Source organism: Nestor notabilis, unplaced genomic scaffold, assembly GCF_000696875.1.
Source record: "Nestor notabilis isolate BGI_N333 unplaced genomic scaffold, ASM69687v1 scaffold4300, whole genome shotgun sequence".
NCBI lineage: Eukaryota > Metazoa > Chordata > Aves > Psittaciformes > Psittacidae > Nestor > Nestor notabilis.
The window spans coordinates 20,426-47,194 of NW_009911413.1; the positions used below are offsets into that span (position 1 = coordinate 20,426).

The window sequence follows — 26,769 nt, forward strand, 5'->3', positions numbered from 1 at the left end:
TTGCCTTCAGCAACTCGGACCTTGTGAAGCTCTGAGTAGAGATGATGACTTGACCATGCAGGCAGGTCAGTGCTGAGGGAGGTCATGGTCGAGTCCTGGGGTATCTCGGGGAGTTCCACAGTGAATGTAAACACGTTATGTGGATGTCTCATGGAGAAATGTGAAAAGTACATTGACATGTCAGTCATGTGAGGGGTTGGAAGTACGCTGTTGGAAGTACCACACTGTTGGAAGAGAGTGGTTGGGATGGATGGCAGTAGCACCAGGAAACACATCCAGTAGCTTGCAGTATTCCTTCCTATCTGTTGAGCCTGGTCTCCTAACCCGTTTCCTACACCCAGCCACCCCGTGCTCACCACCACTTTTGTACTGACAGGGTGGAGATGTTGGATGGAGGATGTTGTGGTTTTCCCTTCATCCAGCATCAGGGTTTGGTGTGTTCACTCACAGCTGCCCTCTGCAAGTTGTTTGACCTTCACCTGGCCTTGAAGGGGCTGTGGTGCCAAGACTGAAGGGTACTTTGAAGCTGCAGTCACACGCTGGCACGGTCCTGCCAGGCTCTCTGTTGGTACCAGTGGTGTTAGCTGCCCCTGCTGGAGCAGGTTGACCTGAGGGACCAATACATTTTGCTTTGGGTGCTAGGGCTGCTGAAGCAGGCAAGTCCCAGCTATGTTCTGTGTGTCCTGTTCACCTCCTGCTCTTCTGGGCAAGACCAGGACGTTTTTCTATGTGTAACACTTAAGTTTCCCGTTGGAGAAAGATTTGGGGTTTTTTTAGTATTTAAGCATTTTTGTAAATAATTGCTGAAATAAGCTGATTTGTCAGAAAACCCTATAGAAAGTTTGTTAGTAGTAGCATACTTTAGCCAGAATAACTTTGTTAGGAGTGATAGTAAGATACGTTTCTGCTTCCAGGTCTGTACTATTAAAGCTATGTGATTATGGGATGATTGAGCTTTTAATGGGGAATGAGTTACCGCTGCAATGAGAAGAAATCTTGCTGCCATTACACACCACATGAAGATGTGGAAGAATATTGACTTAGTCTTCAACTGAAGTTGCTGTTCTTACGAATAACCGTGTCCAACTTTCTCTCTTTCTGGGTTTGGCTGCAGTGCCAGAACAAACCAAGACCAGTGTAAGCCAGCCTCAGCCTGTCACCTCCAGCGGCACTTCCCCAGCAACCAGCACTAATAATAATGCCAAGCGGGCCCCAGCCAGCAGCCAGCAGCAGCAGACCTTGCCTCGATACCCTCCTCGTGAAGTACCACCGCGATTTCGACACCAGGAACAGAAACAGCTTCTGAAACGAGGTCAGCAGTTACCAGTGATAGCTGCAAACCTGGGATCTACTCCTAAAGTATTGAACGGCCAGTCAGGAGGCAGCACTGTCACAAACAAACAGCCAGTGACCAACGGAGAGGTGCCGAACAGCAGCAAAAAACAGCCAGGTGAGGGGAGGTGCCGTGAGTTCCTTTAAACTCAAATTGTCTCAGTTCAGTTTTGTTGTTGAGTAATACTGTTGAAACTTTACATGTGAGCTGTGGCATGGTGAGAGATTTTTCCGATGTATTAGCTTAATATGAAACACTGCAGGATGGTTTGGGCCATCCTTGTGTAAGTTGCATATGGAAACCTGAGACATCGTAGTTGCTCCTTGTTGCCAGTGGTGCACAGTAGATATGTCTGGTTCTGACCAGGAGCCAATGTGGCCACAGTTCAGAGCTAGGTTCTGAGTTTCCAGTCTTTATCCTGGTGATTGATGCAAGCGCGGTTGTGGTACAAAGCATCTCTTTTTGCATCCAGTTTTGGTACACAGATCTTGCAAGGAAGGGTCCTTCACATGGGTTCTGAACAGCATCTCTAGACTTCGGTGTTTTTTCTGCTTCATATCTAGCGAGACAGGCAGGGTGCAACATGTTTGAATATCAGAGTTGCTTTTTGCTGCTAGATCAGAGTTTTTCTTTGTTCATCTACATGAAGCTTGGTTGTCTTAGCAAATGGATCAACCTTTACCTTTATTACTGTTTAAGTAGAGTTATCCTTTGTTATGCTGGCTTGTTACACATTCTCTTCAAATACCCTCCTAAGAGTAGTAAACTTACCTGTTAAATATCTGTAATTTGCCATTCAGTGAATGTACTGGCCTGCAGCTCAGAGTTCTGGGGAGACAATAAAAACAGTTCAGGCTGGATAAGAAAAGTAACTTTCTTCATAGGGATGTAGGTTTTCAAAGGGATTAGGTATTAATGTGTGCCAACACTTCGTATGTTGGGCAAATACCTTCTTATTTTTGTATTTGTATGTTATGTAACCTGTTCCCACAAATAGTTTCTTCCAAAGTCAAGATTTGTTGCTCAGAATTGGTGTCCTGTACACCACGAGGGATGTGACTTCTGGCCCCTTCACCTAAAAAAGGTGGTTTCTGGAAAATAGCCTTGTTATTTCAAATTGTAGTTAAATTTTGAGCTGTTCTGATTACTCAATCTTGAAGAAACACATTTAAACTGAAAGTAAACAGAGCGTTGGAAGCAGCTTATCCGTGTGCCCCCTGAGGAATGTTTCTGATATTACTTTCCAGTATTATTTTGGCACGTCCTGGGAGAACTCTTTACCACTCCAAGAAGTCATTTTTAAGTAATGTTTGGTTTTTTAGTTCACCTGTATAATCCTGTCAATAGTCAGGTTTAAAGTAACCTTTCATATACTTGCTATAACTTTTTCTCCAGCATTTATCCTCAACTAGCCAGGTTGTAGGGTAGCAGGTAGAGGTTTAGATAAAACCTCCCAGGTGAACTGATTTAAGAATTACTACTCTTTATACAACCTGTTAAACCACCTCATTGTATCCAGAGGATCTCTGAGCATAGTGTTCTTCATTCCTCTTCTGTTGTGAACACCAGTTAATCAGCTGGGTTCCCATTTGTGTATTGCATTCTTCCCAGTTTTGCTCGATTTTATGCTGCTTTGGCTGAGGAGCCTTTAGGCTGGGAGATGCCAGCGTGTCCCTGTGCCACAGTGCTACAGCGAGTGTGTGGGGACCTGCCTCCCTGGAGTAGCTCTGTGCTTTGGAGAACAGGTTAATTGTTTGAATAGTTATGTCTATACATCCAGCTGGTAGTTGAAAGGTTCTGGGAGCCTTTAAGGGGAGAAAGGTTGGCCAAAGGCCTTTCCCATCTTAAAAGGTTTGCATTGTCTGCAGCATCCTCTTGGGTCTTCATTGGCTGGGTGCTGTGCTCCAGGGGTCCAAGATCACACAAGTGGGGTTGGGCAGCCAGGGTCTCCTGCCTTGGTGCCATGTGTCCATATCCTTGAAAGAGCTCTTTCCTATAACCAAGAGCACCACATTTGTTATGTTCTTTAAGAAACTTAGGGAAGGTGATAATATAAAGAAAAGTGATTTTCAGTGCTGGATTTTTATGGTGGTTTCAGACTCCTGTAACAGGGAGGTGGCCGTAGTCCAGCAGCATGTGAGTGGCTTAATGCCTTCTGGCACCTTGGTATCTGAAAGGAAATACCACTGACATTTGCCTGTCCCAGTCTCGCTCTCCAGAGTTCCTCTTTTAGCCTCCAATGACAACTTGTGGGTGCTCTCCTTGTTGTTATCTCTGAAACTCAAAATCTCTTGAAATTTGGCACGTCTGTAGATCCTTATCTATTGAAAGAATATCCACGTACAGGCCATTTGGGTTGACAAATGTTATACCTTAACGCAGTATCTTTGAAGATTAAGTTCTTTGTTTTTAAAGCATTATTTAATGGATATTGAGATTTATCTCTATTTTAGGGCTAAAAGGAAAACTGTGGCTTGAAGTGTTGCAGTCAGAGTTGCTGGACTTTGTAATGGCTGCAGGAGTTTGATCTGTCATTCCCGGCAGGCCGTGGGGTAGGATCAATCCCCAGTTCCAGCCAGGGTCATAACTGTTTGGTAGGTGCTTTGTGAAAGCCAGGAGCCACCAGTATTGCTAAGCTTAGTCGTCTTTTAACTGCCCTGGCCACAGTAAGTGTTTAAGTCTTTGGTGTTAGGAGTTTTTAACTATATCAGTGGTCTACGTGTGTTTTGTGTGGACAGTCATCTCTTCTTCTGAAAATGAACTCCCTTTGTTTAGAAGTAAAGCTTAAAAAGGGGTAGTCCCGTGGGTTGTTCTTTTCTGCTGTTGTTAGGACATTTGGCATGTCTCTTTAATAAAGGCATGTGAGTGGAACCCATGGCGTGCAGTACTTGTGAGACAGACAGACTCCGTAGCAGGGAGGTTATTTTAAGAAATCTACATAAGTAGCTCTTTATCAGAACATTTTCATACCCAGTTCAGTTGTTTGCTTTGCTGATATTTCCCCCCCTGTGTGTAAACTTCACATGAAAGGCAGGTCTTGAATGCTGCCTCAGCATGTTTGTTTGCCTCAGCTTTGTAACGCATTGGGCTGGCCAGGTGCTTGTTCCACAATGAAATGATTTATACAGTGAACTGAAATATTTGCCAGCAGTAATTGCTTACAAGTGTGGGACAGAGCAGAAGGGGAGAGCAGCACCGGGCTCCTGGCGTCAGTCCCGTCGCTCCGAGTCCTGCTCTGGCGTTGAGTGGGCCTCACTTTATCCATGTGCATCTCGCAGCAGAGCTGCAGAAGGATGTTACAGCCAGAGCCTTTGGGAATGAAAGATTCTTCCTGTAAGTTGAGGGGTTTTCCTTGGTCAGGGATCTGCAGTTAGAAGTGGTGGGGGCTGACTTCATTTAGGAAACATTGCCTTAAATATAATAGTTGTGGTCTCCAACTGCAGAACTTGTGAATTGGAAACATTCACTTTGATTTCATACGGTGCCTACGGGACACTTGGGAGGAAGAAGCTATGAGAGAGGGATAGAGGAAAGTTTGTTGTGCACACACTGATGTTAAACCAGAGTTGGACCGTCCTTGGTCATTTCTGTTTGCTACATCAGGAAGCAAAATAATGACTTTCAGGTGGAGAAAGTGCCCCTCAGAGGAGCGATAGGGATTTACTGAAGTTTCAGGACTGACCCCTGAAATTCGGAGTCAGTGCAGTCAGAAATGAGCTGGGGTTGGTTTCAATGACTCAGTTCTTCCTCTTCTTTATAGAAATCAAACTTTTAAAATTATGGACATGTTAAATTGGTGAATTGAAGACCAAATGTTTAAAATCTAACTAGGAGTAGAAGCAGAATTGCTAATAGCTAAATGGGAAAGCTGGTTTGCAGTGGGTGTAACCCTCCCTGTGTTCAGAGCCACAGCTGAGGCACGGTCACGGGGGCTGAGTTGGCCCCTCAGCTGAACCTTCCCTGAGGAAGGGGTGCTAACAGATGGGGTTAGAGCAACAAGTGCTCTGGGGGCTGTTGGTACTTTACCAGAGTAACACTTCTGTGACTGTCTTGCTTTTCTTTCCATAGGCATGCCTCCCATTCGGGACTTGGTGAGCCACTCCCCTAACCAGTCAGGTTAGCTCTTTACATCTCCCCTTTGCTTTGCACTACTTGTCTGTGTAGTAGTTACATGTGTCACACAATCTTGCCTGATTTTTTTATTAATATTTCTATTTTTATTCTTTGCCTTCTGTTTTCCAATAGCATGTGCTGTGTGAATGTCTGACACATACTTTCCCTGTGCCATTACATCCTACATTTACTTAAACTTTCTTGATTGTCTAAAGTAACATCAGAATTCCTACCAGAACGGATGTTCTGACTGCATGGCACCTCAGCTTTAAAATACTAAGTGTCTTTTGTTTCTTACCTTTCTGCTTACATGTTAAATTGCCCCTTTGTGGTGTTAAATTGAATGATCTGTGCAAGCCTGTGCCTTAGATCGGAGGCATTTCCCAGCACTGTGGAGGAAATCATGGCTGAGCCTTTCTGGTTTGAATGCTGAGATTACACTGGGGTAGCACCTGCAGCTCTGCATGTTCTCTGCTGCCGTTTGTCATTGTGAAGAACACTGGCTGTTTATTTTTTATGCATATTTTGGAGCAGATGTGCTGGGGAGGACTTGGGGACATGCTGTAGGAAGTCATAGAATCACAGAATCCCAGGTAGAGGGGTCCTCAAGGATCATCTGCTCCAACCTTTCTAGGCACAGCATGACCTAGACTAGATGCCTCAGCATCCTGTCCAGCTGAATCTTAACAGTGTCCAATGCTGGGGAGTCCGCACTTCCCTGGGGAGATTATTCCAATGGCTGGTTGTTAAATCTTGCTCTTGGTCCAGTCGGAATCTCCCCAGGAGTAACTTGTGCCCACCACCCTGTTTGTTTCCATGTGACCCCTTGTAAAAAGGGAGTCTCCATCTTCTTTGTACCAGTTCCAGTTTAAACCATGTTTCAGGTTGAACACTGGAACATGGGGCTAAGGTCTCCCCTGAGCCTTCGTTTCTCCAGGCTGAACAGTCCCAGCTCTCTCAGCCTTTCCTCACCCAGTCCTTGGATCATCTTTGTGGCCCTTCTCCAGACCTGCTCCTGTCCACATCTCTTCTGTATAGCAGGGTCTGAAACGGGGTACAGTATTCCCAGGCTGGTGTGACAAGTCCTGAGTAACACAGGTAGTGCTGTGGGGCTGTGGTGGCTCTGGTTCATGTACCCATCAGGCTGCAGCGGGCGCAGGGCTTGGGAGCATGTTTCATGTTGCATCTTTTCTGGTTTTTTCTTGAAGTTTCCATCCTTCACATTTTCCTTGAAGTCTGCTCTCAAGGGGAGATGTTAAACCTCCTCTCCTCGTCCTCCCTCTTCCCTTGTGTGAGGGAGAGGAGAGGGGAAGCTTGCAGGAACCCAGTCCCTCTTTGGGAGCAGGGTTGGGTGCAGCAGGACACTGTGCCCTTGTCCTGGTAGCTCTCCTGTCTTCTGCTTCAGTTAGGAAGCCACTGCAGAGGCCAGCAGCTACATCTGCTCGTTCCTGGGTTTGAAGTGCTTTAGCAAGGCACAAACTGAATTATAAGAAACTCAGCTGTATGTAATTTTTTTATGTCCAGAACTTAAGCAGCAAAAGTTCAGCTGCACCTTCTGAATAGTTCTGGGGAGAACCCAGGCCTGGGCTGCTGCTGGCTGGGTTTGCTGGGCACCAAAGGCAGTATGTTGTCAGCTGGGATTTCTCAATTTTGAGGGTGGTTGTGTGGTATCTGCCAGACACAGAACACCACAGATAATCTCCTGCTTACTCAGTATTTGTGTTCTTAATCTCAGACGTTTGTGGGGTGTGGAGGTTCAGAGAGGGATATTCCAGAATGGTGGTTCCTGCTAGAAAGTACTAACACGTGTTCATGTTGAGGAAAACTGTCAAGTCAGGGTAGTTCTGTATGCAGTGGGATCACATCCTGGATGGCCGGAAATCAGGCATTACCTGTTGTCTGTGTGTTGGCTCCTTACAAACTGTGCATCACATCTAAATTAGGATAATAGAGTTTTAATAAATACAAGCTCTCTTTAATCATTCTGTTGTTGTGCACTAGGGTTTGTCGGCTGTTTCACTCTGGCCTGTACTCATAACCTGTGTCTCTTTCACCGTGTTGAGTTTGGGCTGTTTGCATCTGAACACTTCAGTGTTGCTCTTCAAATTGATCTCTTACTGAGATGATGTTTTTCAATCCAGATGTTTTGTGAGCACAGCTTTTGCTGCTGTGGATTCTCTCCTTCATGAGAGTGCAGGCAACTCTTACCTTTGGTTAGTCTTTTAATACATGTTAAATGACTTCTTTCTTTAAACACCAGTGTGAGATTTGAGATCTTGGGGTTTGTTGGATTTTGCTCAGATACTACAGTGTTTTTTCTAGTAACACATTAACAGGCAGGTGTGGGGTTCAGCTGGAGGAATGTTTTCCAGCTCTCCAAGATACATGCATTTTGCATAGCCCAGGTAAAGGCAAAAAAAAGGGAATATTGCAAAGAAATGATGACAGTTTACTTAAAAAACCCCTCACCTGAATGTTTTCATGTGCAGAGAAGCTGCCTCATACTCAGCATTGAGCGTGCACCGGTGTGGTGGTGTTTTCAGTGCAGGCAAACACAAAGGAGAAAGCTCCCGTGGCCTTTTGTACTTGTGTTCCTTTGCCAGCTTCATCGCTGTGTTTCACACGCTTCACACTTCCATAGTTCCATCTTCTGCTGGTGTTTTGATTGAGCAGTCATGGGGGAGGTCTCTGCACTAAAGCGTTGGACACCTGAGATGAGAATTGATGGTACTTGTTTTGTACCAAATGCTCCATGGTGCCTGTATTTAGCCATGAAAAGCGTGTGGGTGAATTAGGAGCTGTGTCTGCCTGATTCCCACATCATCAGCTTGTCTATTGAAATAGAAGCAGTGGTTCTTAGATAAATGAGAAGAAGAAGTATCAGGTCAGCCACAGCCTTAATCTGAGCTTCTGCAGAGCAGGACTTTATTGTGGGGTTTGTGTTGGATTGTTGGATTAAAGAAATATCTTCACTAACTTGTACTTAAGAATCCTTCAGTGATGTCTTAATGGGGTGGGAAGGTGAGTGTTTCTCTGGCTACTGTCACACAGCAGTCGGTGCTGCTAGGTCAGTGTAATAGCCTGTTCACATTTTTGCCTTTCCAATGTCTTTGATTTCTGTGTAGTATTTAGGGTTTAATATGTACGTGTGTCTGGAAAGCATTTTAAATACAGAGTATTTAAAAAACCTCAACTATTTCTCTGGGGGTGGGGGGGAAAGGCATGTACCTTCAGGAGTGCTGCTTCGTGCTCTGGTGACAAGTGTTCTAGGTTGGGGGGGGGGACAGTGTTCTGAGCAGCTGCACTTACCTGGGAGCTTTCTCTGTCCTCATCAGGACTGTAGTGTTCAAATATGCAAAGGAATTCTTGGCTTAGCATCTTTACGCATCTGTTTTCCTCTTCTGCTTAATGAAGTAATAATACTAAATTTATAATACTGCTCTTGGACTTTCCCTCTTCCCTTTAGATCTGAACCACAGTGGTCTAGGATCCCATTATGAAAATTCTCACTGGGGACCAGTCTCTTCAAATAGTGACTCCAGCACAAACTGGGATAAAGTTATTGTAGACGGCTCTGACAAAGAAGCATGGCCATCAATCACTGGCAGTGACCCAGAGCTGACATCAGAATGTATGGACACTGACTCTGCCTCTAGCTCTGGGTCAGAGAGGAACCTCGTGATAATGGCTTCAGGGAGCACAGGTGGAGAAAGCGATGGCATTCGGAATGGCATTGGACATGGTTCTCAGAATAAGTTTGTGGTTGGTAGCAACAGCAATAATGTGGGCAATGGAAGTATTAATGGGCCGTGGGGCTTATCCCACGGGACCATAATAAGCACATGTCAAGTTTCTGTGGATGCTCCTGACAGCAAATCTGAAAGTAGCAACAATAGAATGAATGCTTGGGGCACCATAAACTCTTCATCAAATGGAGGGTTAAATCCAAGCACTTTGAATTCAAATGGCAACCATGGTGCCTGGTCTGTATTGGAGAACAATGGACATGCCCTGAAAGGGTCTGTAGGGAGTGGTAATCCTGGCACAAGTATTCAGTGCAGTACCATAGGTCAGATATCTAATAGTCAGAGTATTAACTCTAAGGTGGGTGGTTCAGCCCATGGTTCCTGGGGAAGCCTTCAGGAAAGTTGTGATTCTGAAGTAAATGGTACAAGGAATGTTTCATTCAGTGGGCAACCTCAAAACCTTAACACTGAAATGAATGGACCAAATAACACTACTAACTTTATGACCTCTAGTTTACCAAACTCTGCTGGTTCAGTGCAGATTAACGAACTGCCTAATAATACAGGGCATGGGGCCTGGCGCGTGAGCACAATGAATCATTCTCAGATTCAGGCCTCTCCAGTTTCAAATGGCACTTCCATTCCTCATCTTAGCAATGGTGAGGCGAAAAATGGTGGATCTTATGGTACTACATGGGGTGCCTATGGTTCTAATTACTCTGGAGACAAATGTTCAGGCCCAAACAGCCAAGCTAATGGTGACACTGTGAATGCAACTCTAATGCAGCCAGGCATTAGCGGGCCTGGCAGCACTAACTTTCAAATCAATGGGAATAAAGGAGGAGGGGTGTGGGAGGCAGGGACAGTCAACTCCCAGAACATGCCATGGGGAAGTGGGAATGGTGCGAGTGCCGGCGGGAATAGAAGAGGATGGGGCAACCCTGCACAAAGCACTGGCACTAACATTTCGAACGGGGAATGGAGTAAACTGCCCAGTAATCAGCATTCCAATGAAAGTGTGAACGGCAACGGCAGGAAGTTTACAAACGGATGGAAGTCTGCTGAGGAGGAGGACCTCAGCAGCCAGAGTCCTGCTGCTCCTCAGCTCACGGAGCAGACCAGCGCGTGGACCAAAGCAGGTACAGCAGACAGCGAGGGCAGCGCCGAGAGCACTGGGTGCCACGAAGATCGAGCCACTGCGGAAGGCCAGAACCGGGAGAGAAGGAAAGTCGACCAGCACGCGTTACTCCAAAGTATAGTGAACAGAACTGACTTAGATCCACGTGTCCTTTCCAACTCTGGTTGGGGACAGACTCCAATCAAACAGAACACTGCCTGGGATACCGAAACATCACCAAGGGGTGAAAGAAAAACTGACAATGGGACAGAGGCCTGGGGGGGCTCTGTGACACAGACTTCCAGCTCAGGGGGGTGTGTGGATAGACCTAGCCCTAATAATAATGATACCTCATCTGTATCAGGGTGGGGAGATCCAAAGTCTGCTACAAGGTGGGGAGACTCCAAAGGGTCAAACAGCCAAGGGGGGTGGGAAGAAGATTCTGCTGCTACAGTAATGGTCAAGAGCAATCAATCATGGGGAAGTGGCAAAGAGGAAAAGTCGTCTTGGAATGACGCACAGAAGATCAAACAGGGATGGGCGGATGGACAGAAGGCCAGCCAGGGTTGGGCAGTTTCTGCCGGTGATAGCTGGGGTGAAAACTCAAGAAGTAACCATTGGGGTGAGGCTAAGAAATCCAGTTCAGGAGGTAGCAACAGTGACAGATCAGCATCTGGTTGGAATGAGCCAGGTAAATCAAACTCTGTTTCTTGGGGAGGTAGTAATACAAACCCAAATACTTCTTCAGGATGGGATGAGCCTGCAAAGCCTAATCAGAGCCAGGGCTGGGGAGACCCTCCTAAATCCAATCAGCCTCAAGTTTGGGGGGATTCATCCAAGCCAGTCAACTCTCCAGAGTGGAACAAGCAAGATGTTGGCTCTTGGGGAGCACCGTCTGCCCCGAGCAAGCCCCCCGGCTCAGGCTGGCTGGGGGGGCCGATGCCGGCGCCGGCCAAGGAGGAAGAGCCCACGGGCTGGGAGGAGCCGTCCCCCGAATCAATACGCCGCAAAATGGAGATTGATGATGGAACTTCTGCTTGGGGGGATCCGAGCAAGTACAACTACAAAAATGTGAATATGTGGAATAAAAATGTCCCAAACAGTAGCAGCAGTTCAGACCAGCAAGCACAGGTACATCAGCAGCTACTGTCTTCAAGTGCCATGTCTAGCAAGGAGAGCAGTTCGGGTTCTGGTAAGGCTTGGTTTTATGCACTGTTTTCTCCTACCTGTAAAACATTTCTTTTGTTCTTGCTTCATAAAACAGTATTTTAGCTTGAAGTGGAAAGGGGGATGCCAGCGAAGTGCTGTTCTTATTTAGGGGAAAAATCCAACAGCAGTGCTCATAGACGTTGGTGTTTTCATACAGATTGGAAGATCTGTTCTGGTTTTAAATAGCTTGAGGAGTTAAAGTAACTCAGCTCTATTTGAATTCTGGGGTGTGGAAACAGAAAGTACCTCCTAGTATCTGAGGAATGAAAGTATTTTTCTTCATTTGATTCTAAACCAGTTAAAATTTAATGTTGCCGAAGAGCCCGCTCCAAAAGTGTTGGGACAGAATGAGGGGTGGTGGTTTATATGGACTCGAGATCAGACTTGCTGGTCTTGTAGCTTTGGGAGCAGCGAATAGCAATAATTGCAGATGAGCTTGTGTGGTGCTTGTGGAGTACTTTGTGCTTCTCTTTCAAGTGTGGAGAGGAGTAGCTTAAGTATAATGAGCAGTTCTGGGAACATCTTAGACATTTCTATTAACAAAATGTAATTCTTTACATGTGAAATCTGTATTTTTGTGATTATTTTTTAACAGCTTACAACTGTAATGTGTAAATGTGCTCTAATATGCTTTTTGCTGTGTGTTATGGCTCTAGAAAAGCAAACCACTTGAGTTTCTTTAGGTAGCTTTTAAAATCCTGTTTAAAAACATGCCAATAACTCATACTGCTTTAAAAAGGTTGGGGAGAGCCTTCTACTCCAGCCACTACTGTAGATAATGGAACTTCAGCGTGGGGTAAGCCCATGGATACTGGTACTAGCTGGGGAGAACCCATCAGCGATGCAGGAGGCACCTCTGGCTGGGGAAACGCTTCTCTTGGTCAACAGGCTTCAAACAAACCCGGTGAGTGCTTCCTTCCTGTGTCATCTCTGAGGAAAGGGTCTGGGGATGGGGAAGCAGCTCTATGGAAGCTTGACGTTTCTGAGGGCGTGTGACCTTGAAGTAAGGACCAAGCCAAGCCAAGGTCTGTGTTGAGGACAGTCAGTTGCGACTGAAATGCTGAAGTGCTGGGTTTTTTTCACAACCAGGGCCTAAATCTATGCAAGATAGTTGGTGTGGAGATGACATGCCATTGACAGGCAGTCGTCAGACCAGCTGGGAGGAAGAGGAGGATGTGGAGATTGGAATGTGGAACAGCAGTTCTTCACAAGAAGCTAACTCATCTTTAAATTGGCCACCGTACATGAAGAAAATGCCCACGAAGGTAATGAGGAGCCCAGGCTGAGGTTTCTGCACTGTTGGCATGTCTGAAAGCTGAGTCAGAACAGTGCTGCCCTGAGAGGGGCCATTAAGCTTTAATCTTCATTCATAACATTCTATGATATCATTTAAGCAGTAGGTGGTAAACATCTGAGCATCATGGGAATTCCTTTCTTTTTTTAAGGGAATAATGAAAGGTGGAAATAAGCAAGATGAAACATGGATCAATCCATTCATTAAGCAATTCACAAATCTCACTTTTTCAGTAAGTATTTAACCCTTACTTGGCTCTGCTGCCTTCTCACTGTGCTGGTTATAATGCATAGAGAATAACATGCTCAATTGCCTGGGGTTTGTTTCACAGTGCTTTTCTCTTTACTTCTGTTTGTCTCCCCTCTGTCACCCATCCCTTTGCTTTGAATCTTCATTACAAAAACACCAATTGATTGATGGGAAGTGGTTTTGTGAACACCATCCAGATGTTCACCCAGTACTCTGGGGTTTTACTTAACGTTACACACGTATTTTGGTGAAATACCTGTTTTCAGTTGGGTAACAACTAAAGGGAGAAAATGCTTTAAAAAAGCATCTGATTTGTCTCTTTTTTTTTTTTTTTTTTTTTCCCCTTGCAGGTTTGAATGTAAATAGTGTTATAGGAATCTCTTTGGGTTAGCTTTTAAAAATATTACTAAATAATTATGATTCATTTTATTACTTCAGAGAGAATCACCAGAAGAAACCATACAGAGCAATAAGATGGACATGTCTGGAGGTAAGGCTAGGAGAACCTGCCTGGCTTTTATTGCTTTCCTTCCCAGTCTCTCCTTCAGTTTATATCCTTCTGCAAATTACTTTTCAAAAACTATATATATCATATATATATATAGCTATAGGTATATATAGTTCAATATGCTTCCCTAAAGAATACCCTTGTAGAGAAAAAAACCTGTGTGCATGTGGGTAATGCTACACATGTGAATCACCTGGTTGCTCTAGTGATACTCCCTGTAAATCAAGCGGAGCTGACACAAAAGAGTGCTTTCAGGGTGTGGTGGTTTTGCTTCTTGCAGTGTAAGTACCTGGCTTGCCCTCGGGATACATCCTTCGCTACACACAGACACGCTCCGAATCCCACAGTCCCTCATTGCGGTTCATTCTTGGAAACACATTCTCAGTTCTAAGAACTGAGTTAATACTGAACGGTTATTTCAGAAACGTTTCAACCTGAGTGTGAAATGACTTGGGAGCACTTCTGGTGTTATTTGAATCCAACGACTGTTACGATTCCTCCAGCAAATGACAAATAGCATAATTCTGTAATACACTGATACCATACTGCTAGAATTTTAATTTAGAAGTAACTGTAGCCCAGTGCTGTTCACTGTAGTTGCACTCTTCTTATTCCAGTTTAAAATCAGGTATTTTCACTTTTGGGTCATAGTCTAATTGTGTAAAGAAATTGTTCGTTGAATTTTAGATTTTTATGTCAATGGGAAGCCTTATATTTGAATTATTTCTTTTTTGAATTTTGAGTTTAAAACATCAGTTTGGAAAGTGATTCTCTTGCACTGAATGTAGTGAAGGATTAAATGGGCCCTTTTTTACTGCTTACATTTTGATCTTGTAGCTTGCCTAGAAAAAATAACTTCAAATTTGCTTTTAATAACCACAAATACTCTACACTTGTGAAGGTTTTTGTTTGGTTGGGTTTTAGCTAATAGGGTTTTTTCTTAACTGAATCAAATTAAAGGGCCTCTGAAATACTACATGGATGTAGGGATGTGACAAAGATACTACTTCAAAGCCAGGACAGTGCTTTTTGCTCTCAAAAACAGACACGTGGCGTTCACAACTGGAAACTCCAGTTTGAACAATTAAACTTCCTTGGTTTTAAGAACTGAGAACAACATTTTTGTGGAGTCTAGCAAAGCCTGCTGACGCTGTGCTGATGCCAAGTTCTCAATTGTCTATAGCCATTGATCCATAGTGTTTCCTTTCCCTTTTCAGTGAAGCCCAGAGAGTTCAAAGCTAAACTGGTGTTTTCTTTCATTAGTCTCTAGCTTGAGAACAACATCAGTTCAGCTCTTCAGAAGCACAGGCAGGTGCTGGTGTCTGGAATACTGCAGGATCCTGCAGTGCTGCAGTCACACCTCTCACCTTTTCCCAGGGTTATTGCCAGATAAGCGGATGGAGATGGATAAGCACGGCCTCAGTGTGGGAGATTACAACCGTGTGGTTGGAAAAGGCCCTGGTTCTCGTCCTCAGATTTCCAAAGAGTCTTCCATGGATCGCGGTCCTTACTTTGATAAGGTCAGTAGTGTCCCCCTGCTGGACACCTGTAAACTTCTTTGACTCTGCCTTCAAAGTAGTTACCTGTGCGCTCCTTAACTTTCTGCATTTAGTGGAGATGAAAACTGGGGCTTTCTTGTTAATCTGTAAGAGATGTTTGTCCTTTTTAACTTACTGATGTATCTAATACTAAGCACTTTCTGTAGCCCCTTTGCGGTGCAAATGACTAACCTGATCTCTTTTGTTTTCTGCCTATTTCCTGCTGGTGCTGGACTGTCTGTGACTCTTCCCTTCTGTTCCTGGCAATGGTTTCTCCCTTCTGCTTGCTTGCTGGCTGGGTTTGCGCCTCGGTTTGTCTGTCCCATCAGGATGGCATTGTAGCAGACGAGTCCCAAAACATGCAGTTTATGTCCAATCAAAACATGAAGCTTCCCCCTTCAAATAATGCACTACCTAACCAAGCCCTTGGCTCCCTAGCAGGGCTGGGTATGCAAAACTTGAATTCTGTTAGACAGGTAAGGCTGTGTGCATATCCTTGGCATGTTACTTGACAGCATTTAATGCCTTTTGATATAACATCCTACCTATGTGACTGATGTGTTTAATTTCTAATTCAAATGCATAGGGGTGGGAGGAGCAGCAGAAGAGCTTTACTGTCACTGACTGTCCTTCCTTTCCCCAGAATGGCAATCCCAGTATGTTTGGTGTTGGTAATATAGCAGCACAGCCCAGGAGCATGCAGCAGCCTCCAGCACAACCTCTTAATTCATCTCAGCCTAATCCACGTGCTCAAGTGCCTCCTCCATTACTATCCCCTCAGGTAATGAAGTACATAAAACATTCTGGGAATAAACTGCCAAAATGCTGCTTCAGAAAACTGGGGTTTGTTTATGGGTGTTGCTGATGTTTATTCTGTAAATATTTGAAGGGTTATTTGGCTTGGGGAGTGTTTCAGAAACCAGGCAGCTGTTGACAGAGGTTGTGCTGTATCTGCTGTAACTGGTGGCACGTTACTGTCAGTCACTCTCCATACCGGTCCATTTTGCAGGTTCCAGTATCATTACTGAAGTATGCACCAAACAACGGTGGCCTGAGCCCACTTTTTGGCCCACAACAGGTAGCCATGTTGAATCAACTGTCCCAGTTAAACCAGCTTTCTCAGATCTCCCAGTTACAGGTAAGCTAACAGAGCTAGTCGCTCAGTTCTCTTTGAAAGTCTAAGTAGAGACTTCCCGTCAGCTCTGAACTGTTCTGACAAACCCCCACCACCAAACACTGTCTCCTAGCGGTTGTTGGCTCAGCAGCAAAAAGCGCAGAATCAAAGAAGCATGCCTTCTGGTGGTCGTCAGCAGCAGGAGCAGCAGGTAAATGAAACCCGTTATTATGCACTTCTCAAACTGTCTTTAAAACCTGTTCTTTGTCCTGAGCTGCCTCTCTTGTTAGAAGTGGTATTAACGTGTGCAAGAGTGAATGGGGGTTTTGGCAAGCTCTAAAGGAGTGGCTTAACTTAAGGCTGGGGCTCTGCTGTGCGTAGATGCACGGAGCACAAAGATGCATTTCCTGATCTTTCTTTAAACGTGGAAAAGCTTTTTGCCCATTTATATTGTAACTGCTCTGTTTTTTTAAGGGTCGATCTCTTAGTATGCAGCAACAGATGATGCAACAGTCCCGTCAGCTTGATCCAAACCTGTTAATGAAGCAGCAAACTCCACCCTCTCAGCAGCAGTCACTCCATCAACCCTCCATGAAATCCTTCCTTGAGAATGTCATACCCCACGCTACTCCTGAGCTGCAGAAAGGGCCATCGCCAATAAATGCATTCAGCAGCTTCCCCATAGGTGGGTTTTTCCACACTAACTTCATACAGTTAATGCTTACAGAACACCCAGTCTTTCTTCTCACGTTGCCTGTCTCCTCTGAAAACAACAGGGACCGTAATCCTGTTAGCACTTACACTTCTCATGGAAGTGGTGATTCTTTGGGGCTTATCCAGTTATCTTTGTTCACCAAAGAACTTATGTCGCAAGTACTCTCCTTCCCTGAAGTGACTGTATTTCAGTGCAGATGCTGTACATTCTTAAAGAATGCGTGTCTCCTTTTGTTTCTTTTTTACCCTCTGGGCCCCAAGGATGATACAAAGTCCTTTTGCAGTTAGAATTCCTCGAGCTAAAGGACTTTTAGAAGTAGAATGCGTACAAAGAACCCATTGAAGTGCTCTCATTACTTTGGATTTTAAAAGCATTTTCAGCGCATCTGGATTTGCATAGGTAGAGAAAAACGTTCGTTTCCCCTGTGGTGGTTTTGTCCAGGCAAGAAAGCTTTTAGCTCTGCGTTTTTAAAGAATGGTTGTCTCATTTCAGGCAAAATGTCTGAACATTTATAAATACAAACATCTCCTGTTTCTTTCTCCCCACATTTCCAGGCTTCTGTCCAATCTCTACTTCAGAAATTCCAGGCTTGTATATTTTCTCCTTACTTTAGGTCCCTTTTTAATGCTGTCTTATGCTTACTACAACTGTTTACCATTTACCTCCGTTCCTTATCCCTATTTATTTCCTCCGATTTGCTTTCCTTCTATTTTATCCTAGTCTGGTCGTTTCTGTTGGGCTGGTTTCCTTTGCATTCTCATTGCCCTTCGTAGAGCAGTTTGTTTGGTAGAGACTGCTGCTGAAACCCTTGTGCTTACAGGTGGAGTGTGATGGAGGCAGTGGGTCGGTGCAGGCTGTGCTCTTGCCCTGCATGTGGCACACTGCAGTTTTGCTTATGGCCAGTCTTAAGTCCAGGCTGCTGCTTACTAGTTGCTGATGATAATTGGCATCAATATCTAACTCCTGCTTTCATTCAGAGGCCAAGGCATAACACTGAAGCTTGTTCAGCTGTTAGAGACACTCTGCTAGTTCTAAGGAGAGCAGTATTTCACTTTCTCACCCAACGTACTGCATCCTGCCTACATGAGGTTCTTTTCTGTTTCACTTCTCAAGCTGAATTGTTGTGTACTATTAAGAAGCTGCTTTCTCACCTTAATCTTTGCTGCACTGAAGGAACCTGCAGTATATGAGACACTTTCTCTGAGGCTTTTGGAGGTGCTGCTTTTCTGACATCCACATCTGCTCCTGCCTAAACTAAAAAACCCAACCAAACAAATGAAAAACCATGGCAATGAGTATCCACTCAGGAGCAAGATTAAGCACTGGTTTTCAGTGTTGAATGAAGGTGTTTCTGGTAGAGATTTGAGATGTTCCCCGAGTGTCTCTGACACTAAGTTAAAATGTTGTGGTGATTTATTTTCAGAACTGGAGTAAATAGATCTGAAGTGTTGGAAATGTAACCAGGTATGGTTGGGAATTAAGGATTCTTCCTGACCTGGAAAGGGAGCAGGCGTGACAAAGTCCAGAGCACGGGCACAGTTGTCCAAGCCCAGAATAGCTGGTGCTCGCAGGGATGTGCCTTCACTTGGGTTGGCATTGTGTTGATTCCCCAGCAGATAAACGTTTTGAAATACAGACAACAGCTTAGAACAGGCAAAGACAAGGTTGTGTTTGGTTTCGCTTACTGTGGTTTCACTGTTCAGTGTGAGGAGGGTAAATGGAGAGGAGGGGGTGTTACTACTTGCGTGGTTCCATGCAGTCTGTGCTGGTGTGGGGCTGGGGCTGGTGAGGTGTCCTGAACAGCCCAGATAAGAACAGGAGTGAGGTTGTAACTGCAGACACCAGGACATAACTTCTGCTGAACAGGGATGAGTACAGACACCCCGGTGAGAAAAGTGTCCTTTCTAACTGAGTGTAGCTCTCCAAAGGGCAGTTCCTCTGCTCCCTCCGGACGAGATCAGCTGTGCTGCTGCTGTGCTGGTATTTGAGCTTCTCCAACTTCCCAGCGGCTTCTTCCACTGCCCTTTTTGCATGAAGACATCAGCTGAGAACTTCGGGTGCTTTGCATTGCTTAGCTTAGCTTGCATCTGGAGTAAGTTCACTGTATTAAATGCTAGAGTGTTTCTCAAAGGCAGAGACTTGGAAGCATGAAACAACCGTAGTAACATGCTCTTAAATGTTCATTAGGACAACAGTGGTGATTAGCAGAAGACAAACATTCAGCCTGTATTTCATAAGCTATATATGTTTCTAGGAATGAACTCAAACTTGAATGTAAACATGGATATGAGCAGTATTAAAGAGCCACAATCTCGCTTGAGGAAATGGACTACAGTCGACAGCATTTCTGTGAACACATCCTTGGATCAAAACTCCAGCAAACATGGTACGTTGAACAGCATCTCGCATCTCACAGCCTGGTTTTGCCTTCTGGCTCTCACATGCTGTGGTTAGGCCTGGAGGTGTAACTACTGCGTTGCTCATAGCTGTCAGCATTTGTATTGTGTTGTCTGTGCCAAATGTGCTGCTTGTCTCCTCCAGCAGCCCAGAGCTGCCTGGGTGTTTTTACTTACAGAAGAGATCTTGTGATGGGATTTAGTAGAAACATGTGGAATGCCTTTTCCAACCAGACTTGTCTTTAAGTGTGGCTGCTCTCCTAGCTTTACCTTGATCTGGGCTGGAATGCTTCATGTCTTCTGGAACCAAAAGCTTTAGATTTTCTAGCTTGGTTTCCCCCCACCCTGCTGGCCTTAAAGCGGTTTATGGGGGTTTAACTCTGGTCATGTCTGACATTTTTGATTACAGGTTCTGGTTGTGAATGTGTACATTTGCGTTCTGAAACCAGGGAGAGCTTAGAAGGATAGACCAGTACCAATGCTGTACTCAGTGTTGGAGGAGGCAGAGGACTTGGTTGCTTCTTATTTCATCCCAGTAATCAGAATTCATATGACATTTAAACTGTTTCAGTTGCCTGAAATCTCATCCAGTTAAAATGCGAGTCCATCACACAAAGGTTCTGTGTCTAAAGATAGTTATAAGATGTCTCCAGTCTCCTGTTACTGTTCAGTCTTGAGATTGTTGGGATATTTATAGACTTGTCAGCTGCTTTACTACTGTGAAATGATGCTGCCTTATGTGCCTAGTGGAGGTGTCCTGCCACTGCACCTCTGAGCCTCATCCGAAGTAACCCCCGGCACTTGGTGCTGCTGTTACTTTAGCTGGGGGTGATGTTTTCTGAACAGCATCAGGAATTTGATTATTTGAACTCCGTATCACGTCGAATCCCTAGTAAAAGTCCTCTGTTCCCTCAGAATGGCTTTGCCTCTGCTGCCTGATGACTTTTCAGCTTCTCCTTACATGACTTGTACAGACTGTGTGATGCTGTGCTCTGCTTCCATTCATTCCTCTGCCTCCAGGGATTTCTACATTCGTTTTTTTGCCCTGCCAGGAACATAAGTAGGAGTTGCAGAACTTCGCAGTAGCTCAAGATCCTTCAGATTTGGGTAGATGCTTCTTCAGGAGCCCTCCCCTCACAGAATACTCTATGATTCTATCCACTATCCTGTTAACCAGTTAGGTCTCACAGAAAGCTCTTGCCCTGTTGAATTAGTATTGAATTAGTATTTTACTTAATAAATTTAAGTATGCTATTTGAATGCAATGATTTCATGATCTTACATTTTTCTCCTGAATTATTCAGAGGCATTTCATTTTAGATCATACACTCCTGTGTGACTTCCTGTATAACTTGACATCACTAGAGGACAGTGTGCTGCTGTGTATTTCATGAATGCTTTACAAGGGTATGGCCTTACATAGAGAGAGAGAGAAAACGTAAGAATTGGGTTTGAAAAATACTTACTTTTTTATTACTAGGTGCTATTTCAAGTGGTTTCAGGCTGGAAGAGTCTCCGTTTGTTCCATATGACTTTATGAACAGCAGTAATTCACCAGCCAGTCCCCCTGGATCCATTGGGGATGGCTGGCCCCGTGCCAAATCGCCTAACGGCTCTAGCAGTGTTAACTGGCCTCCAGGTACGTGTCCTCGCTCACACGGGGCTCTGCTGGGTCCCCGGGCGCTGCAGGTGAGGGGCAGGGGAACAGCCCACGGCAGAGCACTGAGGGTGCTTTGAGCAGAGGTTTCATTGTACAAAGAGGAGTGGATCCCTCTGCCTCGAGATTGCACCCTGGTGGGATGGGACCAGAAAAACTAGAAGTGACTGAAGTGAAGAGAAGACTCGATTAAGTAAATTAAACGCTTAAATGTTTGGGCTTCTCAGTCATTAGGAGATGTGTTGTTTAGACAGATGTTTCCTGTTGTAAAACTGCAAATCAAAATAAGCTTCTCTTCTGCGTGTCCATTCCTAGAGTTTCGGCCTGGTGAGCCATGGAAAGGTTATCCAAACATCGACCCTGAAACTGACCCTTACGTCACTCCTGGCAGTGTCATAAACAATCTGTCAATTAATACTGTGCGGGAAGTTGACCACCTCAGGGACAGGAACAGTGGTAGGTTCAGTGCTGCGCTCTCCATCGTGTGCTCCTCCTCCTTCGGGCACAGAGAGGGACTGTTTACTTGGAGATGGGTTTGTGCTTCCTCGTCCCCTTGTTTATCTTCTGTATTGTGGATTTCGGGGCTGAAAAGCTCATCCTTGGCTCAAGCACTGGTACTTGATGCAATGCAGCAGATACTCCAAGAATGTGGGCAGTGAGTGGACGCTGCTGATGTGTAGTCATTAATTAATGTGTAATTCTGATGTAATCTTGCACAGAGAGGCTGTGGGGTTGAAAGTAGGCGAGCAAATCTTGGCAGTGCAGCCACTGCAGTAACAACGAGCTCTGCTTGCCGAGTGCTGCTGAGCGTGCTTGTCACCACAGCCTTTGGGTGCAGGATGGGGACTGAGAACAGTGGAGGAGGTTCCTTGTCTGTCTGCAGACGTGTTTAGTCTGGGTTACAAGTCATGCCTTGTAAGTGTTATGGTGGTGATGGACTGTGCTGTGACTGGCTTCTGTCTTTACTATAGGGTCATCCTCATCTTTGAACACCACGCTGCCTTCAACTAGTGCCTGGTCATCCATTCGTGCCTCCAACTACAATGTTTCCCTCAGCAGTACAGCACAAAGCACTTCAGGTAATGTCTGCTTATATTGCTCTAAGCTGGTGTTTCTTCCCCTTCATGTGCCTCAGGGGGACACTGGACGTTAATAAAAAGTAGTCCCGAGGTCTCACCTGAGCAGTAACTTCACTGGTTTCCAGAGTAGCTGTTTTGATTTTATTCTCGTTTAGCAGTTTGCTACTACTCTTGTTATAGCAAGGTGATGGTTCCAGCAGCACTGTGAATTGTGGTTGTCTTTATCTGTCTTTTAGTAGCCAGAAACAGTGATTCCAAATCAACATGGTCTCCTGGATCAGTCACTAACACCTCTCTGGCTCATGAGCTGTGGAAGGTCCCTTTGCCACCTAAAAGCATCACTGCTCCGTCCCGCCCGCCTCCAGGGCTTACAGGCCAGAAACCACCCTTGTCCACTTGGGATAATTCCCTTCGCCTGGGTGGAGGATGGGGAAGTTCTGATGCCCGATATACCCCTGGTAAGGATCTCTTTTTGCATGTGAAGGTTTTTGGTTTGTTATCAAGCCAGGGAATCTGGGTAATGTGTCACTGCTAGCTAACATCTGTACCATTTGTCTTGCCAAAAGCTGAAGCTGGGCTGTGTCCCCTGAGCTGCATTGCGGCAGGCTTCCTACCATATGAAACAGGGAAGGGCTGGGAGTGGGGATGGCACCAGCTTCTCCTGTCCTTCGCATGAACCATCTCTCCGAGTCCTTCCCGAGTTTGACATCTGTGCAGCTGAATGCAGTTGCCCGTTAAGCATTTTTCTTAGAGTGGCTCATACCGTAATGAATTAGCTCATGAGAGCACAGGGAGGCTTCAGACAGGCTTCAGAACTGCTCTGAGCTTGCAGCAAGAGTCTAAACAAATACATTTGCATTTTTGCTGCAATTATGATTATCTGACAACAGTGTAGCTACTTAGGACGGTATTTACATCATCAAAACGCTTCTGAACGTAAACAGAATGAGTGGATACAGACATTAAGTCCTGTACCATCCAGAGCAGCTTTCTGAGGGCGATAAGTCTGGACGAGATCAGTACTGTGTAAGTTTTTCTCATCTGTGAATGCTCCTGCAGCTGCTGTGCAGCTTCTTATGCTCCTCCTACAGCCGGTGTTCAGCGTGGCGGGGTTCTGACCCCTTTCTTCTCCCTCGTTCAGGTTCAAGCTGGGGTGAGAGCAGCTCAGGGAGAATAACAAATTGGCTTGTTCTAAAAAACCTTACACCTCAGGTAAGTGTGGCTCCTCGGGGGTGGGCAGCTCTGCCTCGAGTGGGAGCTCTGTGCAGGCTGGGCTCACGTTCTGCCTTTGTTCCTCCCCTAGATCGATGGCTCAACCCTGCGTACTCTGTGCATGCAGCACGGTCCACTAATAACATTCCACCTTAACCTCCCACATGGTAATGCTTTGGTCCGTTACAGTTCAAAAGAAGAGGTAGTGAAGGCACAAAAATCTCTGCACATGTAAGTTGCTTTTCATTTCTTAGTCTCAAACAGTGTTTCGTTGGGGTTTAAATGCTTTCTGTGTGCAGGGGTGCAAGGATTCGCAGGGCCAGCCTAAGATCTAATGGGCTTGTGGCACGGGGTTTGGAGCTGATGGCACGTAGGTGAAGGGAAGGACCTTGGTGTCTCTGTTTAAAACGTGCTCTTCTCATCCTCCCGCAGGTGTGTATTAGGGAACACTACTATTCTTGCTGAGTTTGCCAGTGAAGAGGAGATTAGTCGCTTCTTTGCACAAGGCCAGTCTCTGACTCCGTCTCCTGGCTGGCAATCTCTGGGATCCAGCCAGAACCGACTTGGATCCATTGACGGTTCCCATTCGTTCTCAAACCGTAATGATCTAAATCACTGGAATGGTGCTGGGCTGTCGGGAACTAGCAGTGGAGACCTTCATGGCACTTCACTTTGGGGGAGCCCCAACTATTCCACGAGCCTGTGGGGCACCCCGAGCAGCAATGACACCAGGGGAATTAGCAGCCCGTCCCCCATCAACGCTTTCCTTTCTGTTGACCACCTAGGTGGAGGTGGAGAGTCCATGTAACCTTTTACTTTTTTCAACTAATAAACTGTGACCTCAAGACGTAACAAAGCAGCACTAATTTGGACTTTTCACCTACAGCAAGGGGGTCACCTGTGGAAACAGTTACTTTCTGCACATTTTCCACTTTGTTTTAGCCCAAAACATATCAGTTTGAATACTTGAATCATGCAGGCCAATGTTATAATGTGAAAAAGTATATATTTACACTTCCAGATAGTGCTATCCATATAAAACTGCTTGGAATGAGCTCATTGTGTATATTCATCATGTTTATTCTTTGAATTCCATATTATTTTTTTTTTCCTTTTTCCTTTGATTTTGTTGCATTTTGCTGATGTTGGAGTATGAGCTTTTTTAACTTTGCACTGAATGATGTTCTCTCTGTCCAATCGGCAATATCGGGGAGGCAGCAGTTCACGTGTAAATGTTTACTCAAGGATGTTCTTACAAACAGTGTGCGCTCTCTACTATGCCTTGATGTATGCCTACCTTCTCGTGGTATTGTGGCGTTTCAAGATCAAGTTATGATACTGACTTAGGATTATGAATGAAAAGTATTGCACCAGTTTTTTCATGTATAAAACTAAAGAATTTAGCTCTACAGTTTGAAAAACTGTGGCCACAGCTGTGACTTGCAACCCAGCCTGCAAGCCAGGGGGGTCCTGCACTTTCAATAGGCTTTCAATTTTGTTTTGGGGGTGCCCGTGTCGGGACCTTCTTGTTTACAGAATAGTTTTTGGTTTTTTTTTCTTTTTTTTTTCCTTTTTTGAGAAAAATGTTTACTCTTCCATCATTTTAAAAATTTTTAAAAAGACAAAAAAAAAACCTAAAAAAAAAAAAAACACAAAACAACAAAAAAAAAAAGAAATAAAAATTGAGAATGAAAAAGATGCTTTCTATCTCTGGGAATAATGAACAGTGTTTGGCCATGTCCTTTTGTTTTCTATTCCTGTATCCTAAATCAAAGAGCATGGCTCTCAGGAAAACCAGTTCCCCAGTAAAAACTCCTTGTAGTTTCTTATAGGAAAAAAAAAATAAAAATAAAAACTCAACTTTTAGCACTGATGATACTTATTGCTCTGTAAGACTTTTCTCTGCCAAAAAAAAACTTGCTTCGAGCTGGAGTTTGACATAACTGCTTTCTGACGCTGTCCTTTTCTTAGTGAGTGGTGGTGGTTTGCTAATACTCTGTAGTTAAACAGTTTTTGTAATCCCATCGAGTGGCTGTTCCTGCTCTTGTGACTGTGTTAACGTTTAACTGTCGTACCTTAAAGCCGAACTGAGTAACTATGCATATACTGTAACCAAGTTCTTGGGCTTACAGAATTGTTTGTTGTATAAAAGTTTTAAATGTTTAAAAAGAAGTTCTCGCGAATACTTCCTTGCAAAAGTGACGAGTTCCATCTCTCTCTGCCACAAAAGGTGTTCTAAGATACTTGTTTAGTCCATGAATTCCAGACTAGGCAAGGGTAAAACTTTTAACAGTGCAGAAATCGCCATCATTTCATTGCCTTGATTCTAACTGTTTGTGTCCGAAGATGCAAAAGAAGTCAGTGGCTTTTAACTGTTTACAAATAGAATGTGATTGTAAAATGTACAGTTTGGTTGTGTTTGAATTATGAAGTTTCTCCAGATATTAATAAATCATGATGTTTTTGGCTGCTCAGCATATAACTGTCTATTTTTTGTGACTTTATTTGTAGGCTGTTTTCTATACAATGAAAATAGGGAACGATATGACGATAGCTCTGTATTCCCATAGGTTGAGTTTGGTTCTTTTTCTTTTAGCAAACTGATTTTTTTATGAAGAGATCTGCATTTTATTCTAGCAAAAGTCTCCCTCAACGTGCCCACTATGGGATGAGAATATAAGTGTAGAAACCCGCAGCTTGCTTTTCCTTTTCTATTCGAGCACCTTTGGGATCCTGTTGCCCTCATCCTCCGCGTACTCCAACCGGCCCCACCATTTGTGCCCAGCTAGATGCTCAAGAGGACACTTGCAAATAAAGGAGAGCATTTTGGAAAATAAACTTTAATGCTTAAAACGTCCTGGTGTTTATACCTCATTTACATGAATCATGACGAACAATGCAGCAGCGCTTAATTTGTCTTTCACTCTTCACAGTGGCTTAGCTTGTTCTGGAGCGGCTGTAGGGCAGACCCTGTATGTACATAGTGATGTGACTTCAGAATCTGTTAGACTTTCCTTTCCACTTGCCGGATGTAAGTCATTAACTCTGTTGGATGCCAGCATCGTGTGGTACCAGACACTTCTCTGTAACTACTTACGCTGCAATGCGCTGTCCCAAGCCAAAGCTGGCTGCTGGAGTCTGGTCCCAGACAGCGGTGAAAACGTTGGCAGAGCAGCTTGGGGGCCTCTGCCTCGAGTGGAACTGACAGCGCCCCGCGTTGATTGTATTGTCAAAGTGTTTGAAATCCCTTCACTGAGCTCGTTACGTGGAAATAAAATGTGGTTGGTTTTAAAAGCTGAACCTTGTGGCCTCTCTTTTGGGCTGTGGGCGTCAGGCTGTCCAGCTCCGCTCCAGGTTGACCAGCTCCATCCCCTCGCAGTACGAATGGGGCCGCCGGGCTTTGTGCTGTGGAGAGGGCGAGTGTGTCCTGTATTGCCCGCGGTGGGGCCCGGCCCTTCCCCGGAGCATCCCTCTAACGCAGCCCCAGGG

General features: G+C 44.8%; 1 protein-coding gene across 1 annotated transcript in view; it reads left to right on the forward strand.

The window, feature by feature from the left end:
* Positions 1-24,763, forward strand: part of TNRC6A (trinucleotide repeat containing 6A) — a 33,620-nt gene extending 8,857 nt beyond the window's left edge. The window contains 20 exon segments of the mRNA XM_010014540.1: positions 1,115-1,450; positions 8,913-11,501; positions 12,258-12,422; positions 12,608-12,816; positions 12,964-13,044; positions 13,500-13,551; positions 14,947-15,089; positions 15,437-15,583; positions 15,751-15,888; positions 16,117-16,245; positions 16,355-16,432; positions 16,696-16,906; positions 19,191-19,322; positions 20,813-20,971; positions 21,305-21,445; positions 21,961-22,068; positions 22,308-22,526; positions 23,210-23,280; positions 23,372-23,511; positions 23,713-24,763. Coding sequence (XP_010012842.1) covers positions 1,115-1,450; positions 8,913-11,501; positions 12,258-12,422; positions 12,608-12,816; positions 12,964-13,044; positions 13,500-13,551; positions 14,947-15,089; positions 15,437-15,583; positions 15,751-15,888; positions 16,117-16,245; positions 16,355-16,432; positions 16,696-16,906; positions 19,191-19,322; positions 20,813-20,971; positions 21,305-21,445; positions 21,961-22,068; positions 22,308-22,526; positions 23,210-23,280; positions 23,372-23,511; positions 23,713-24,088 — 5,624 coding nt within the window. The 3' untranslated portion in view covers positions 24,089-24,763.
* The last annotated feature ends 2,006 nt before the right edge of the window (positions 24,764-26,769 follow it).